Genomic DNA, 17780 nt, shown 5'->3' on the forward strand with positions numbered 1-17780 from the left:
TGGGACTCGATCCCAGGACCCTGAGATCATGACCTGAGCCGAAGGCAGCGGCTTAACCCACTGAGCCACCCAGGCGCCCTATAGAATAGTTTTTATGCAAGATCTTGCCATTGGGGGAAATTGGGTGAAGGTATATTGGGTTGCACTGTATTATTTCTTATAGCTATACATGAATCTACAATTATCTCAAAATAGAAAGTTAAAACAGAAGCCTTTCTAAAAGTTATCTATAATAATAACCACCATTTATTGATTGCTTGCTGTGGGCTAGGTACCGTTCTAAGCACTGCCAGGTAGATACTATTGTTAACCTCATTTTATAAGTGAGAAAACTGGGGCACAGCGCAAAGTCACTTACACAGGGTCACCCAGCTCATAGATGGCAGAATTAGCATTCAGATCCAGACAGCCTCATTCCAAAGGCAGAGCTCTGAAATGCTCTGCTGTACTTCTTGTGTATCAGTCTTCGTATCCTGTCACACTTCAGTCCACCCCCTATAATTTAGCTTCTCTCCCAGTCACTCCCCTAGAGTGCCTGGATCACCAACAAGTCTGTTGTTAGAGCACCTGTGTGGCTCAGTCGGTTAAGCGTCTGCCTTCATCTCAGGTTGTGATCCTGGGGTCCTGGAATCGAGTTCTGAGTCATGCTCCCTGCTCAGCTAGGAGACTGCTTCTTCCTCTCCTTCTGCCCCTCCCCACCCCACAACCCTCCACCCCATTCAAGCTCTCTCTCTCTCTAATAAATAAATAAAATCTTTTTTTTCTTTTAATGTCTGTTGCTAAATCGAATGGATTCTTTTCAGTCCTTACCTTTCTTCCTGCAGCCTTTGATATTGTCCATACATTCAGCAAATATTTATTGAGCACGGTTCCAGACTGCTTTACTGCAGTGAACCAACCAGGCAAAGCTGCCTACAGCTGAAGGTTGTGTATGTCTTTACTTGGTATAGTTAGGGAGTCAGAATCTTCGGTCACTGCTGACTTGTTTGTGGGTGGTCAACAAGCCACCTTCTATGTTCCGTGCTTTTTTTTTGCCCCCCTGTGGCTAAAACAGATCCTATGGTTATTTTGTTTGTTTTGCAACATTTAGTCAGTTTAACTATATTTAGATACCATTTTCACTTTTCCCCAGATAGAAATCTGAACCTTTCCAAACAGTTATCATGAATATGGATAAATTAAGAGAGCCAAATCCTGAAGTATACTATCCCTTCTTATATAATTATTAACAATAAATTATGAAAGTTACATTTGCCTTTTTACCTACCTTTCTCTGCATAAGAATAATTTGGATTAGTTTTATGCCCCCTTATTTGGAAATACCAAGAAGATCTCTGCAGAATATTAAATAAGTATCGTTCTCTACGTTCAAATAAAAAGCTACTCCAAGGAAAATACTTGATTTCATGAAGACATGACGGTGGTTTCTTGCATTTCACCGAAACTGAGCATGTAAGCCGGAGTTGAAGGGAAGGAGTCATTTTGTCTCTTTCTTTCTGCATATGTGTGGTTATTTTCTATATTTTCATTCCTTTTCCTAATTCAGTAAAGAAGAGAAAAATTTTTCTCCCGCTTTTTTCATGACAAAAAAATAACTCTTGTTTTATTAATTCTAGTGGAAATGTGTTTTGCTTGATGATTGGAAGCAACTATAATCCTCTTGCTTCCATCCAGGGTAACTGTTTTGGTCTGATAGCTGTTTGTTTACAGCAGCAGTTAGCAATTTGTATGGACAATGCTGCTCTCAATGAAACCCAAATGCCTCTTGGAAGAAAGATGACAGAGTCAGCCCAGCGACTTGCAAAACTTTAAAAGCAATTCCTTGTCAAACATGTGAAAAACAACTCTTCCCTCTCCGCGACTCGAGTCAAAAAATGAGAAACTATCTTACACCAGATGGTGATTCCTTGCTAGTAAAATAGGCCTGGGCTGACTCGGCTCCGTTCCTTTATGTTCCCTTTGCAAAACCCACAAAGAACACATTTGGGGCCACTTTTCAGAGTTGGCAACAGTCTCTGCATTTTAAGGAAATCATATGGACACACACACAAAAACGCCACGATGGATGATGGGCTTGGGATCCCCAGAGTCTAGAAATGAAATACATAGCCCTTAAATTCTAGGTCATCAGTTTGAACCTGGCCTGGACCCAAGAATCATCCTCTCTGTTGCCAGATTTGGTTGCTTGATTAAATTTGGTTAAAACAGATTGAGAAAAGGTTATATTTCCTTGTTGACTAGATCTCCTTTTAAAAGAAGAGGAAGAAAGAGGAGGAGGAGGAAGCAGAGGAAGAAGAGAAGGGGGGGATGGGGAAGAAAGAAAGAAAAGAAAAAAAAAGGGAGAGAAGAAATAGGAACTGAAAAACAAAACAAAACAAAACACTCTATAGGATGATAAAGTGATTCCTAAATTGGAAATTACTGCAGGTCTAGAAGATTTAGTCATTAATTTTAAGGCCAGTACCTTTCTCTACTATTTACATGTGAGCTATTAGAGTGGCTTTCATATATTTAGAAATTATTTAGAGAGAACTTGAATGTGTGTATGTCTGAGTGTGTGTGAACGCGCACACATGTGCGTGTGTTAATAACCTTGGCTTTTTCTTTTTTTACACTTAAAAAAAAATATTTTATTTATTTGACAGAGAGAGACACAGCAAGAGAGGGAACACAAACAGGGGGGAGTGGGAGAGGGAGAGACAGACTTCCCACTGAGCAGGGAGCCCAATGTGGGGCTCCATCCCAGGGCCCTGGTATCGCGACCTGAGATGAAGGCAGACACTTAACTGACTGAGCCACCCAGGCACCGCTACCTTGGCTTTTTAAAGCTGGAATAGATGCCTCAGGACAAAATGAGACCCCTTCCCTGAGGAGATTGAAGCAGAGTCTGGTCAGCCACTTGCTAGGGATGTTGGGAAGAAGATTTTAGTACTACAATAGTAATTGTATTGGTTAGTTTTAAAATTTTCTTCTGCATCCAAAATTCCATGCCTTATAGAATCAGTCCCCTTTGCCTGTCATTTTTTTTTTTTAAATCACCTTGATTTGGGGTGATATCAGCCACTTGAGGTAATACCAGTTGTCTGTGGAGCCTTGCCTTATATGTAAGAAACCATTGACTGCCTTCGCTAATGTCCTGTTTTATTTCTTTAGGTGTCTGAACACACACAATTAAGTTGGATCCTTACCTGCATGGTCAGATTACCCCGGTTACAGCATTTACACCAGTGGAAGGTAAATGCCAACTATCTGATTAATAAACAAAAAGAAATTCAAAGTCCCCCTTGTAACTGGTTTTTGTTTTTGTTTTTGTTTTTCCTTCTCCTGTTTATTTTCGTGTTCTGCTCTGGGAATCCTGAGTTTACTGGCCTCCCTGGTCTGTCACTCACCAGTAGCCTGAACAGCATCTTAGTTTCTCTGCCTCAGGGTAGTAAATGCAAAATAAGAGGGTTCACCAGGATTCCAATTTAAAAACAGGATAAAAATATCCACATTTTAAACTGATTTTATCTGTGTAGGCCAAATCAGAGTGACCTTTGAATAGATTTGTTAATGACCTTGGACCTACCACATTATAACTAACAAACAGTCGCAATTTCTGGATTACTGCACCCTGAAGCTGCCTGCCATCCCCATGTAATTAGCTGGCAGTAAGGCTTAAATATTTTCACTGTGGAGAGAAGGAACAGCACATTTTATTTAACATTTAAACAAGTTGAGTCCAGGCAACAGTTCAAACCCACAGAAAAATTCAGGCTGTACTTTTTCTAGGAAGTTCGACTGAGAAAGATAAATTGGATAATTCATAGTACTTCATTTCCATTTATTTTTGCAATTGGATAACCTGAGGGTAGGTAGCCCCCAAGTGCGTCAACACTGAATTTCAGTTTCAAACTTCTCTCCAGCATATTTTCAGGGCCGTTGGTTTCTTCAGAAGCTGATTCAGAAGCCTCCAGATCCATCGCAGAGAGAAACAAGAGTTTTAAAGTGACTGTGCCGAAATAAGAGGTTAAGGGGTAAAGCTGCAGAGGGATTACAAACAAAATGCTGTCATGTTCTCTACCGTATTTTGGTTTCAGCCAAGACATTCTCATTTTCAAGAAATACTCTAAGTTGAATACCAAAATCCTTTTCAGAAGAACTGAATCCTAGTTCAATGGGAATTGCTCCCACATTAAAATCATGTCTGAGGACCTGCTGATAACACGTGACTAGAGAATGCCCGAACTCAGGTTTCCCCCCACTGTCCAAAACTTGCGCATCCCTAGGAAACCTTTCATAAGCCGAAATGGAATAGAGCCAAGAAGCAAGTACCATTTCATAAAGGCCAAAATCCTCTTCCGTTTTCTTTCAGTTACTGAAAGCGGGCACTAATGTCAGTCTTTTGGAAAAGCAAAGTGGTGTAATGAGAAGTTTTAGGTAGCAGGGGAAACCTATATTCTCGGGAAGCCTTTCCACCAGCCTGTGATTTCTTTTATTTATTTATTTATTTATTTTTTGCGAATTATTTATTATTTTTTTAGAGAGACAGAGCATGAGCAGGGGGAGGGGCAGAGGGAAAGGGGAAGAGAGAGAGAGAAGCAGACTCCCTGCTGAGCCCAGAGGCAAAGCAGGGCTTCATCTCATATCCTGAGATCATGGCCTGAGCCAAAAGCAGGAGTGGGTCCCTCAACTGACTGAGCCACCTAGGTGCCCACTGTGGTATTTTATTTGTGGGTAAAAACATGGATTTCAAATGCCAACCTTATCCTAAAGCATGTAACTGCCTTCTCTGGTCATCCCTTCATTAGCAAATATTGGCGATGTCTTCTACAAGTCTCATACCACACTAGGGCTGGAGGTACAGCCGTCAGTAGGACAGACGGAAGTAGCCACTTCCATGAGGCTTGTGGTCTCTTTGGGCAGAGACAATTGCACAAGCAATCAGGAAGTGTGAAAAGTGATCAGAAGGAGGGGTCTCGATACTGTAGGAGCATCTAAGAGCTTGGTTTTGATTGGAGGGGAATAGTAGAGTAGAAAGGTGGGATCTGGGCTACCAAGGTCATGGTTATTGCAGGATTCCACAGCGGGTAACACAGATATGGGAGGCATCTGGGGCACATAATAGGCACTCAATAAATATTAATGCTCTCCACATCTCCCCACTTCCTTTGTAATTTCAAGTATTCTAATATAAAAATATTCTAATATAAAAAGACTATAAATTTAATGCAGTAGTACTTTTAAAAAATTGGGTTCTTTTTCCATTTGCTAATGGCCAAACTAAACTTTTATTATCTTTACCCCAGGATTGCAAACTGGGCTTTATCATGGACTTTGCAATAAAGAGATGTACTGAAGGAATTCTGGGTTCAAACTTTCACATTTCCTTTGAGTGACCTATAGCATTCATTGCTGTAAGCCGGAAAATACTAGAAGTAACCAGAAGAGTTAAGTTTGTACCTGAGTGAGGGAACATCAAGACTAATTCAGAATTGGTTCGATTAAAATTTCTCTTTGTTTCATTTTTTAAATCCCATGACTGTTGGTATTTTGGTGTCCTTTTTTAAGTGTGATTTTGGGGTGCCATGACATTTTTGTCAGCACCGTGGGGGACTTCTCAAGAGGTTTCCACGGTTATAACAATATAGCTTTCGATGTTAACTTGTCAAATTAATTAGTAATGGAGTTTCTCTGATTTGGAACCTAGAGACTCTTCTCCCTGGGCTTTAATTAAATGCATCAGAAATAGGGGCAGTGTGGGACCCCTTCCAGGGGCAGTGGTGAAGTGGATTTCCCTTATTCCTGCCTCAGCCTGCAGCAGGAACCCTGCAGTCACATGGCTTTCAGTGTTGCTAGAAGGAACTGAGATATAATGGTAGTACAGTAGCTTTAAAGTTTGCTTAACGTAGTGGTATCATTAGATTCACAGCTGATTTCTTTCCCTCCTCTCTTTTCACCACCCAGGCGAAGGTTGCCACACAGAAGCATGGTGGGACCGTAGGCCTGCTCACATACCCAGTGCTCCAGGCTGCTGACATCCTGTTGTACAAGTAAGGAGCAGAGTGTACCCCTGGGTCATATGCATACTGACGAGAGAGTGTTCGAGCCCATCCCCAAAAGATTTGGCTCACAGGGAACGGAGCTATACAAAGGATTGTGTGAATCAGTTTGTGTCTGTGTGCCTAGCAGACATTCACCCCATTAATCTTCACAACCACCTTGGGAAAGTTGCGCAACTATCATCCGCATTTTACAGATGAGGAAATGAAGGCACGGAGTGGTTAGTCACTCGCCCAAAGTCATGGAGCTAGCAGAGCTTGGGCCCAGGATCTGAGTGTAGAAAGTTTAGGTAGAAGATTGTGGTGCTTGTAACCACTCTGCAGTATAGACTTCCCTGGTAATAATTAAGCTTCAAGAGTTTTAAGTGTTGTTCTCTCAAGCAATCTAGATTGTAAAGCAATGCTGTGTAATAGAACTTGCCTGCAATTATGGAAATGAATCTGTGCTTTCCAAGACCTTAGCTGCTAGCCACAGGACATGTTGGCAGAAGAACTGAATTTTAAATTTTACTTAATTTTAATAATTTAAATGGAAATAGCCACCTGGATCTGATGGCTACTGTGTATGATCAGCTGTTGAGAGCAAGTTTTTCAACACGCTAGGGTGTCCTACTTTTCCTGGACCCATAATCCCTCTAGTCAGCCAATGCTGTCCCTTTACAGGTCTCAGACCCTACAACCAGAGGATGCTGAAGCCTGCCCTATCTGTACTTCTGACCCTATCCCTTTCCCAGTCCTTTCCTGCCATCCCCACATCACCTCCCTTGCCCTGCCAGTTAGCCTTCTAAAGATAAAGCTTCCCAATAAGCATGCTCACAGAGTCAAGCCTCACTTCTGAGGAAAAGGAGAAACTCTGTCAGTCTATTTTTCCCTGAAGCCTTAACCCTGCGCAAGTGATTCTTCCCTAGGAAAACTAGAATTCTTTGCATGTAAATATGACAATAGCATGGAGATGACAGTATCCATACCTCATAGTATGACCCCAGAGCCCTTGTGCCAGTATGATGGAGGCAACCATCATACTGTGTGCTTAGCTTCACAAATCAGGAACGTCCTTTAATACATGCAGGCTATCTTTAATTCTGCTCAAAACATATACATGAGGATTGTGTGGTGTTTGTTGTATTAATTTGAATGTTGGATTCCTAGCAGCATTTATTACTTTTAGTAAGTAACTTTTGACTTATCCTGGAAATCTAGGATTTATCTAGGATAAATCTAGGGAAATCTTTTTCTCCAGGAGTAGCAAATGGAAGTCTAATAAAGGTCTAATACATTTCCCAGCAAAGTAGTGTGTTTTCTCACCTGTAAAATGGGAATATTAATTATAGTTGCACAGAATTAGTCAAAGATTAAAATGAAATATGGGCCAGGGAGTGCTGTGACTGGGAGCTGTCATTTGGTCATGTCTGGTGATGATTGTCTCTAACGATCATAGTCTTATGTCAAATTTCACTTTCAGGAGAGACTTTTTTTTTTTTTTTTTAAAGAAAGAGTGAGTGGAGACAGGGGCAGAGGGAGAGGAAGAGAGAGACTTTTTTTTTTTTTTTAAGATTTTATTTATTTATTTGACAGAGAGAGATCACAAGTAGGCAGAGAGGCAGGCAGAGAGAGGGAGAAGCAGGCTTCCTGCTGAGCAGAGAGCCCAATGCGGGGCTCAATCCCAGGACCCTGAGATCATGACCTGAACCAAAAGCAGAGGCTTAACCCACTGAGCCACCCAGGCGCCCCGGAAGAGAGAGAATCTTAAGCAGGCTCCACACCCAGTGTGGAGCCTGAAGCTGGGCTCAATCTCCTAACCCTGAGATCATGACCTGAGCCAAAATCAAGAGTGGGAGGCTTAACTGACTGAGCCACCCAGGTGCCCTGCAGAATTTTTTTTTTTTTAATTTACTTATTTGAGAAAGAGAGAGAACATGAGAGAGAGCATGAAAAGGGAGAAGGTCAGAGGGAGAAGCAGACTTCCTACGGAGCTGGGAGCCCAGTGTGAGACTCGATCCCGGGATTCCAGGATCATGACCTGAGCCAAAGGCAGTTGCTTAACGCACTGAGCCATCCAGGCGCCCCTGGGGGACTTCTTTATAGAAGCAAAGGCTGAAGTTTGTCAGCACCAGGAAACGGAAGCCCATGAGCACAGGTGATTTCCTTAACAGTTCAAGAGCTTTCCTGTGAGAGTCCTCTAAGCTCAGGGCTGTGAAAGAGAGTAAACTTGAGCAAGAGTGATTGTCCCCTTTGTGATACTATGGAGCACAGAGTCGGGGGGAACTTTGCCAGTCCTCTCCTGCAGTTCCCTAGCTTTACAAACACAGCCCAGGGAGGGTAAGCACTTTACGCAAACCTGCACAGCCAGTCAGTGGACAGTGGAGCATCTGGGCCTGGTTATGGTCTCCTGAAGCCTATGCTGACCTTCCTTAAGGAACCAAGAGTTATAGTCAGGGGCAAGATCATCACATAAGCAACAAGGATGATGAGTTGATTTTTTGCTCATTGCCCAAAATACAATTAGCAGAATGATAACATCCTACCATTGCTTTCATCTTTGAAGTTACCATTGCTTTCATCTTTAAAGTTAGGAGCCAATGGGGCATAGCTCAAGGGGTTATTGAGAATGTATGAATTGGTATCACCTACCATATGCTCAGTACAAATGTTTCAAGAGTACAAGCAACATTGTAAGAGGCTGACACCCAGCAAGAGTAGCTCCTGATCACTGTTTTCAAGCCAGGCCTGAGGTTGTGAAGGTCTTCTTTTACAAAAAGAAATTTTGGATAATTATTTCTCACATTTAGTTAATGCTTCCAAGGATAAGTTTCCCCCCAGGTAATTTCCAACCTCAGTTACCCCCCACCCCCCAGCCAACTCCCGGGAAGCAAAGAAATTCCCATACTATACATATCCCTTCTTTAACTCTTACTGATCCATTTGGTAGTTAGCATATACACTAAGAATGCCATGCAATACCTTTCTTTTTCCTCTTTTCTAAAAGGTAGCTATGGTAGCAGATTGTTATGTATCCCCATCAGGTTTCTGATGTTTTATATATAATTCATTAAGCAGAGAAATTGATTTAAAGTATTAAGACCAGGTAATTACCTACGTTCAAGACGACTGCCTCCTACCTTAGCTTGCAACCATCTACCTGCAACGCCATAATTAGATCCTGGGCGTGGAACAGACAACGGCATGCTCCTTTTCTTAAGAGAAACAACCCTGCATTTGCCTCCTATCTGCTCTCTGGCCAGACCTCGAGCCTCTGCACATTGTCTGCTTGTAGGCTCTGGTCCTTTGGGCGCCTTTCTCCTGCCTTCCTCCTTCAGACTGCCCCCCTGGGGGCTGTTGCTCCACACACGTATCCCACATGTCTTGGGCATGTTTGTCCTTTGGACCCCTCCTAAGTATGCAGACAAGTACCATAAAACCAGTTCTGGTTTCTGCAGCATTAATGCTGCTAACGTACATTTCTTACCTGTTTCATTATGCTTCGCCTCCCAGGCTTAGAAATGCCTAACTGCTTCGTATTAAGTAGCAGAGACAGGACTCAAACCCAGGTCCGGTTTTTAGCCTGTGCTGTTGTTTTCCCTACCGCACAGCTCAAGCACTTGGGGTATTTTTTGTTTGATTTTTTGTTTCAGATAGTTCTAGATTTGGAAACAGGTCATAACTGGAATGTCTATGAATATTTACGTTGTAAATATAACAAACAAGCAAGTTAGACGGATTCAAAAAACATTTGTATTTTCTCCCTCCAGCCAACCTCTTTGTAGCCTCTTTACTAAATGTTGATGCAAACCGTGTGTAGATTTTGTGTTTGCTTTTGTCAATAACAGCACTGGAGTAAGTGGGACATGGTGGGCCAGAGAATAAACACAAGAGAAGGGAATGAAAGGAGAGCCTTCCAGATAAGCATGTGAAAGATTTATTCCATTGTTTTGGTAGAACTTGGTATGAGACCCAGGAATGGAAAGCTGAGACTGTCTTAGGCTTGGGAATATAATAAAATAGCAGATATTTGAAGAGGGCCAAGATACTGAACAATGGCATTTGCTCCAAGTTTTTATTTTGCATCTGCATTCTTATTCTGAATATCCAATTTCAAATAACTGGCTATATATTAAGTAAAGGCTTCTGTCTCCCTTCCTCTCTCTCTCTACATACACACACAGTTTTTATTAACATATAGTAAATACATGTTAAGTACCTGCGGTGCTGCTTATCCAGAGAAAGGCTCTCTGCATGGACTTGAGCGAAGGGAAGGAAGGAATTAACAGAGGTGGGCATAGTGGTCAGGCACTACACACAAGCTAACTATTCAGATTCTCCGAGCGGCTTTGCAAGACAGGTAAGGGATATCATCCCCATTTTACAGATAAAGAAATGAAGTTTGAGAGAAGTGCTACTGAGTCTGCTCAAACAGACATAAGAGCGATCGCCTGGGCTAACCAGTGTCTCTTCTCCGAGAACACAATCAGAGGACTATGGGAAGGGGGTAAGAAGAGAGTGAAAGCAAAAGCTGACATGACGTAGGAAAATGAGCAAACAGAGGCCTCAGGAGCTGTGAGTAAACAGAACCAAAGCCAACCAAAATCAGAGCGTAGAGAGGATGACGACTGGTTGGCAAGCTTCACACTTGCTAATTCCAGAGAAGAGATGAATTGACCATAATGTCTGAGAATGCCATCGAGGACAATCGAGATCATCTGTTCCTAAAACTGCTTGAGGGACTTCTGGTTCTTGAATTACACCCTTTCTCTGTGAGGCCGGTCTGTCCCAAATTTTTGTGAGATCCTGAAAGCTGCTGGCCAAACCTCATTGTAGCCATCTGCCGCCATCCACATACTCACCCACAAATGCCAAGCAGGACTGTCTTCTCTCCATCACTTTCCAGCTCGAGGGTGAGAACCTACGGTAAACCAGAAGCCTATGGAAATGTAGTTTCCAGGCTGTGAGCCCCTGGAAATTGACAAATAGCACAGAAGGAAGAGGGTGGTGCTGAGATGTCCACAGATAACCCAATCCTGGAAGCAGTGGGAAGTGCTTTGTGGTTTTCGGGATGGAGTGAGATGATCTGATTTATATGTTTAACACGGAACTGATTGAAATACAGAGAATGACTTGCAGTGGGACAAGAGCCGCTGGGGCTGTCTAGAGGCTCTTTCACTAGTCTGTTTGGGTCATGATGGTGTCAGTGAAGATGAAGTCAGTAAGCTAATGCAGGAGGTAAAAGGGGTAGAGCTTCATAATGGATGGAGGGGTATGAGAAGGAGGTCTCAGGTGATCCCACCGTTCTGACTTGTGCAGTTGGATTGATGCTGTTGCCATTCATGGAGATCACACTGAAAGAGGACTAGCCAGAAGAATTTATAGCTTCGTGTGGTGTTTTCTCTACTCCTGGAGTTTGTAACTCCCTAGAGGGCACAAACCTTCACTATATCTCTAACAGGACCTAGCACAGGCCATGCACATCGTAGGTGTTCAGGAAATAATTCCTAAATTAGAGAGTCATTAAGCATATCCAATAAGGAGCCAGTGATGGTGAGTTCATCCTTCACGAAAGGAAAAACAGCACCAAACTTCACCCAACCCAGGCCGGTTAAAGGCAGCAGCACTGAAAACTCACAAACACAGCCAAAATAGGAATGAATGAATGAATAAGAGACCCGCTCTCTGTGAGCAGATACATGTAGGCAATGATGATTCATCTGGACACCAATTCTACAGGAGGGTGAGGTAGATCCCAAGTCAACATGAATAGAACAAGGAAACAAGCAGAAGAAAACAAGGAGTTAGTCACCGAGGAAGAAGACCAGATGCGTTATTATGTGACAGAAGTTATAACAATCAAAATTATGAAAGGCTTTTGTTTTCCGTTGGGTCTAAGAAAGAAGCACAGTCAGGATAAGAAAAAAAAAAAGAAAGAAAAGAAAAGAAAAAAAAGGTAAGAAATGAAAAAGAAAAAGAAAGAAAAGAGGAAGAAAGGAAAAGGGAAGAAAAAAACTGGGGGAAAAAGAGAAGGCATTAATATGGATAGCATTATGTAGGGTATAAATTTTAAAAGAGCAGCTCTAAATTATTTGAAGTGAAAGGAAGATGATGAGGAGAGAGGTTGAAAATGTGAAGAGAATAAGCCCCATAAGTGAGCAGAATCAAAGACAGGCTGAATTCATGTAAAGTGTAAACTCAGTGGATGAGAAGTAGGGGCCAAGATAAATTATAGGAGGTGAAAAGAGCAGCAGGAGCAGAGGGAAGAAAGGCTAGAAACAAACAAACTAAAATCAGATGAAGAAGCCAAGGCGAGCAATAGGACCAGGTGAAAAAAATTAAAATTTTTTAATCTCCTTTTTTTTTTTTTTTAAAAAAGGCAAAACCTCACAGAATTGTAAGAAAAGAGGCAAGGATCTCACAGAAAGCAAAGATGCATGTAGAGTCATTATGAAAACTAAATGTGTTTTCTGTTTAGCTTGGTTGCTTTGTGGATCTGGAACCATTTTGACATGTGGAAATATTCATTTTGATGTGCCTAAAGTGTATTGATTATGGTAATTGTTTTTTCTGTGTTAGCTGCAGTCCATTGTGATTTCCTATGGGCTACTGTAATTGCTTTTTAACCTGCCCTGTTGGCTAATTTGGTTTGGGGGAGTCAGAGTGACCTCTGCACGTCAGCCTCACTAGAATCACAAGGCGGGAGTAGCAGAGTCCAGTCAAAGGAGGGAGACTTAGAAAGATGGGGTTGTGCGCCTGTACCTCAGAGAGGAGCCCATGCGGGCTTGTGGGCACTGAGGGAACATAAAAAGGAACATTGTTGGTTTTACCACTGATGAAGCCGGGGACCTTCTTCTGATCCAGGCTGTGTGGAAGAGATCAACGGACAAAGCCCTAACGCTCGTTATATTGAATTTCCTAAATTCATATAGGACCTCAGAAGTAGAGAACCCACTTCCTGATCTGTTGTCATGGTCCCTATGCTCTGCCTGCCTTCCTTCCTTCTTCCTTCCTTGCTTCCTTTCTTTTTTTAGATTATATTTATTTATTTGAGAGAGAGAGAGAGAGGGAGAATGAGTGCAAGCAGGGGGAGGGGAAGAGGGAGAGGAACAAACAGACTCCCCGCTAAACAGGGAGCCTGATGGCAGGGCTCGATCCCAGGAACCTGAGATCATAACCAAAGCCACAGTCAGACACTTAGCTGACTGAGCCATCCAGGTGGCCCCTATGCTTTTCCCTTTCCATTCATTATTCTGTTGCTGTTTTCTTTAAATTAAAGGGGTTCTCAGATTCCTTAATAACATGCCGTTCATATTTGGGGATTGCCTAATCAGATAGGTCAAATATGTTTTCTATCTGTATCAGGATTGCCGCTGAGATCTGTGACTATCCCTGAGATTATACATTAGTATTTATGTTTGTGGTGTAAATCACCAATCAAAAAAGGAAAACGATCCTGGTTTGAAAAAAAGTCACAGTGGACCTCACAGTGAGGTCCCTGATAGGATCAGTCTTTCACTATTTTGTCCTTCATCAGGTCAGATATTAATGCATATATATTCTAATCAATAGCTAATGTTTATTGAGCTCTACTGTCAAGTACTCTGCTTGGTTATCTCATTTAATCCTTGAAACAGTCCTGTAAAGTAAGCATCATCATGACCCCCAACTCCAGACAGAGGCTCGGAAAAGTAGGAATCTGGGCCTATGATGGTTCATCCTGTAGCTGGTGGAGCTGTGGTGTAAGCTCAGGTAGTCTGACTCCTGGGTCCGGGCTCTGATCCTCTAAACTGATGACGAACTGATTTCATTGTGATTTTTCTATTGCTATAAAACTATCCCGGTCATAGTGCCCTCTTCTTGAGATCATTCCCTTATTCAATAAATATTTACACTTGATCTTAGCCTAAAGGTCAAGAAATGATTACTTATTCAATAAATATTTCTTGAGCTCTGGGCAGCTGTAGTGGGGATTAGAAATTAAGAACAAAACAGACAAGCTCTCAAACTTATTTTTTAGCAGGAGAGAAAACAACATACAATTAAATAAACAAATGAAATAAAATAATTTGATTAGGACTAATACTAGAAAGAAAAGAAATAGGATATGTGGAAAAGAATAAAAGGGAGGGGTGCCTGGTTGGCTCATTCAGAACAGCATATGACTCTTGATCTTGGGGTTATGAGTTCAAGCCCTGCATTGGGGGTAGAGATTTCTTGGTTGGGGGAAAAAGGAAAGAATAAGAGGGAGAAACCAACTTTGGAGAGTATGTTTAGGGAACACTTCTCTGAGGAGGTGATATTTAAGCTTAGACCCGAAATAAAGGAACCAAGGTGTTAGAGGTATGGGAGGAACATTCTAGTAGACCAGAGGAAGTATCTCCACAGACCTAACTCCCTGCCTCAGATGTTTGACCTGTAAGCTATCCAGGATACATGATTTCACTGTCTTTATAGTCTTGCAGAGAGAGAGTCAACAGTTTATTTCAATGTTCTAATGTAGTTTAAATGATCTTACATACGTTCAACAAGAAAAGAATTAAAAATCACTGCTACTATTTCTGATCTTGTGAACATCTTAGTGCATTTCCTTCAAATCAGTTTTTAAGCTAATATCTCTTCTTTGTCTTCCACGTACAAGGCTTTAGGCTACAAGTTTTGCATGCATCATTTTATTCTCTCTTCAAACAACTCCAGGAGTAGGCAGTTGTTTTAAAATTAAAACACAAGGGTGAAGAGGTCAAGTAACCTGTCCGGGCACATGCAGCTGGTCAGGATGGAATCTGACCCCAGAACTGCCTGACAAGAGTCCCCACTCTAACCACTGTGGCTTCTCCTTGGCGTGAGTGCAGGTTATATGTATTTTCCCCCAAATTTATATCCTGCTGTTTTGTCTTCTATTTTTCCACATCATTAAATATTGACAGGGTTTTTTTTTTATTCCTTGTTGTCTGTCTCATGCTATACAGACTGAGCGTTCTTTCCTTTTACCTATTCCCATGATTCCAAAGGTGTGCTTTCTGTGTTTAAATCCAGTAGTGATCATCTTTTAACGAAGACCACCCACTGAGAACAAATAGAGGCTATTTATTCAGAGCTTGCTACAGCAGGGAAAACCTCCACCATCCCTTGGATTTCGTGTTTCATGTTTCAAAGAGACTTGAAGGCAGGCAGGGGAGCATAGAGGCTTTGTGGTGGCAAAAGGGAAGATTCAGGTATGCTCTGATTTGAGGTTGTTGCCACAGGGAGGCTGGAGGCTGGCCAACTAGAAGGGAGACTCTTATGTGATTAGTTTGGGGAGTATATGTGACTTTCCCTGGTTGGTCCTGAGTTGGAGGAAGCGAAGACAAAGAGTCAGGGACTTGGCACTCATTAACGGAGTCTAAACCATTCCAGGCCAGAGGAGTTGAAATCAGTGTCACATAATGAATGAACCTCTAGCTGTATAGACAATGCATCTTGAGCACCTTTTTTTTTGGGGGGGGGGGGTCTTCTGAGATCAAGACCCAAGCTGAGATCAAGAATCGGGAGCTTGGAGCACCTAGGTGGCTGTCAGTTAGGCCTCCGCTCTTGGTTTTAGCTCAGGTTGTAATCTCAGGGGTTGGGTTGTGAGATCAAGCCCTGCCTTGGGCTCTGTGCTCAGAGTCTGCTGAAAGATTCTCACCTTCTGCCCTATCCGCATGCTCACGCCCTCTCTCTCTCTCAAATAAATCTTTAAAAAAAAGGCGGGGTGGGGGGGCGCTTAACTGAGCGACCCAGGCGCCCCTTGAACACCTTTCTGAAAAATGATATACCATTTTAGAATTCTGTTCCCTGCCTAGCTACTGTGATTTGAAGGGTTATGAGATTTTAGACACTGTGCTAAGCACCATACATGCCTTGTCTCAGTTTATCTCCACAACAAGAATATGGGGTAAATATTATTATTCCCATTTTACAGTAAGAAAGTTGCCTATGATAGAAATTGTATGATTTACACAAAGTAACACAAAATGAGTGTCAGAGTTGGGATTTGAAACTGGCCTATCCCCAAAGCCCGTGCTCTTAAATGAATGCTATGCTGAATCTCTCGTGCTTGCTCTCAATCTCTCTCTCTCTGTCTCTCACACACACACACAGCGCAGCTACATGAGTATTTGAGGGGCTATATGAAAACATAACTAATGTTCAGAGGTTTTCTTTAATAAATAAAATGTGTTACTTCCATACAAAAGAAGTGTCAAGGAGTTGCTTTTAAACCTATTGCTTATTCTAAACTTCAGAACATTTATCAGCATTTCTTAGGAAATATACACGGAACTATTTTATGACACAAACAAATATTAGTTTCATTAACTAACAACCATAACTTGCTTTTGACCAGGAAGTACTGAATATATATTCACCAGACTTGTCTCCCCGGGACTTCTGGGTTATTATAAAAGATAATTTTGAATCAAATTGAATACAAATAATATTAATGTAAATATATAAACTTGAATCAAAATTTCCCCCTATGTGACTATTCAAAAGAACCTGCTATGAAATCATATAAATTCCTTAGGTTCTATAACTGTAGTACAGGAATGTTCTTATGCAGCTATTAAAAAATTCTGTTAATGAAGACCACCTAGAAACATGGGAAATATCTATTAGGTTAACATAAAAGATAGTATGCATATTATACTGCAGTTATGTAAAATTATACATCCACATAGACAAGAACAAAGACTGGAAGGTAATTTGCAAAAAGGAAAATAATTGCAAAATAATGAAGGATCTTTCAAATTTTTTCAAAATGCTCTCCAGTGTTTTACTATATTAAAGTAGCTAGTTTGGATGCTAGACAGCTTTATTAAGCAGACCAGTAGCCTGTGGACGATAATTCACAAGGGAAATAAGAAGATCTCTGCCAGTTTTTTGAGAACCACTCCTTAACCGGGTATAAGAGGTTTTCCTCTCCATAACAATGGAGAATAATTTTCCTTCTCTGTTTTGAAAAGCTGTTATTTTTCCACTCAAAATGTACCATTTCATGTAAATATTCATGTTGACTTTCACGCAGCTGCTTTCACAGGAGGAACCTTAAACTCCTTTGATCAAGAAGTGATAGCAATTTATTCTCTTTTTATTAGCAAGTGTAAACTTGGAATCAAGTGTAAACTCCCCAGCCAAGCATTAAAGACTTAAATCTTAAGTCTTAAATAAAAGACTTAAAATCTCCTGTCTCTCCCTAGTAATACTTCAGGAGAAAGTTTTCTCCATCAAGACTGCTCTGTAATGGTTAATTCTTCCCTTGTTTGATGTACCTCATTGAGATCCAACACTACAAATTTTATATATGAGATTAAAATAATGGTAAACGAACTCCTATATTCTAATATTTTTGGCTCGCATCTTTATTTTTTAATAAAATATTATGGGATAAAATTCAGGTCTCCTCTGTTCTTTTTCCCAGAACCATTTTCCTCCCTCCTTCTCTGGAGATGGCTACAATCATGGATTTGGGGAGGAGCTTCCAGAATCTTATTATACTTACACATGCAGCTGTAAACAATATATTTTCCTGTGTACTTTTAAGGTTTATGTGTCAGTGTACTCTACATGTCTCTCTCCTACAACTTGATATTTTTTTCATTCAACGTTGTTTTTGAGATCTCTCTGTACTTTACTGATAAATACGTTCATTTAAGCTCCTCATGGCATATTAATTGTACTGTGATTGCAATTTACTGGAAAACGAAGGAGCCTCTTCCAGAAAGATCTTGTTACTCCCCTTAT

General features: G+C 41.3%; 1 protein-coding gene across 2 annotated transcripts in view; it reads left to right on the top strand.

The window, feature by feature from the left end:
• The window catches only part of WARS2 (tryptophanyl tRNA synthetase 2, mitochondrial), a 93218-nt gene that overhangs the window by 71721 nt on the left and 3717 nt on the right, over positions 1–17780 (top strand). For both annotated transcript variants that reach the window (XM_004771049.3, XM_013045075.2), the window contains exons 3-4: positions 3154–3234; positions 5947–6032. In XM_004771049.3, the coding sequence (XP_004771106.1) occupies positions 3154–3234; positions 5947–6032 (167 nt within the window). The remainder of the gene's footprint in view (positions 1–3153; positions 3235–5946; positions 6033–17780) is intronic.

This window comes from Mustela putorius, unplaced genomic scaffold (assembly GCF_011764305.1).
Source record: "Mustela putorius furo isolate JIRA1106 unplaced genomic scaffold, ASM1176430v1.1 tig00000585_pilon_pilon_pilon, whole genome shotgun sequence".
Lineage (NCBI taxonomy): Eukaryota > Metazoa > Chordata > Mammalia > Carnivora > Mustelidae > Mustela > Mustela putorius.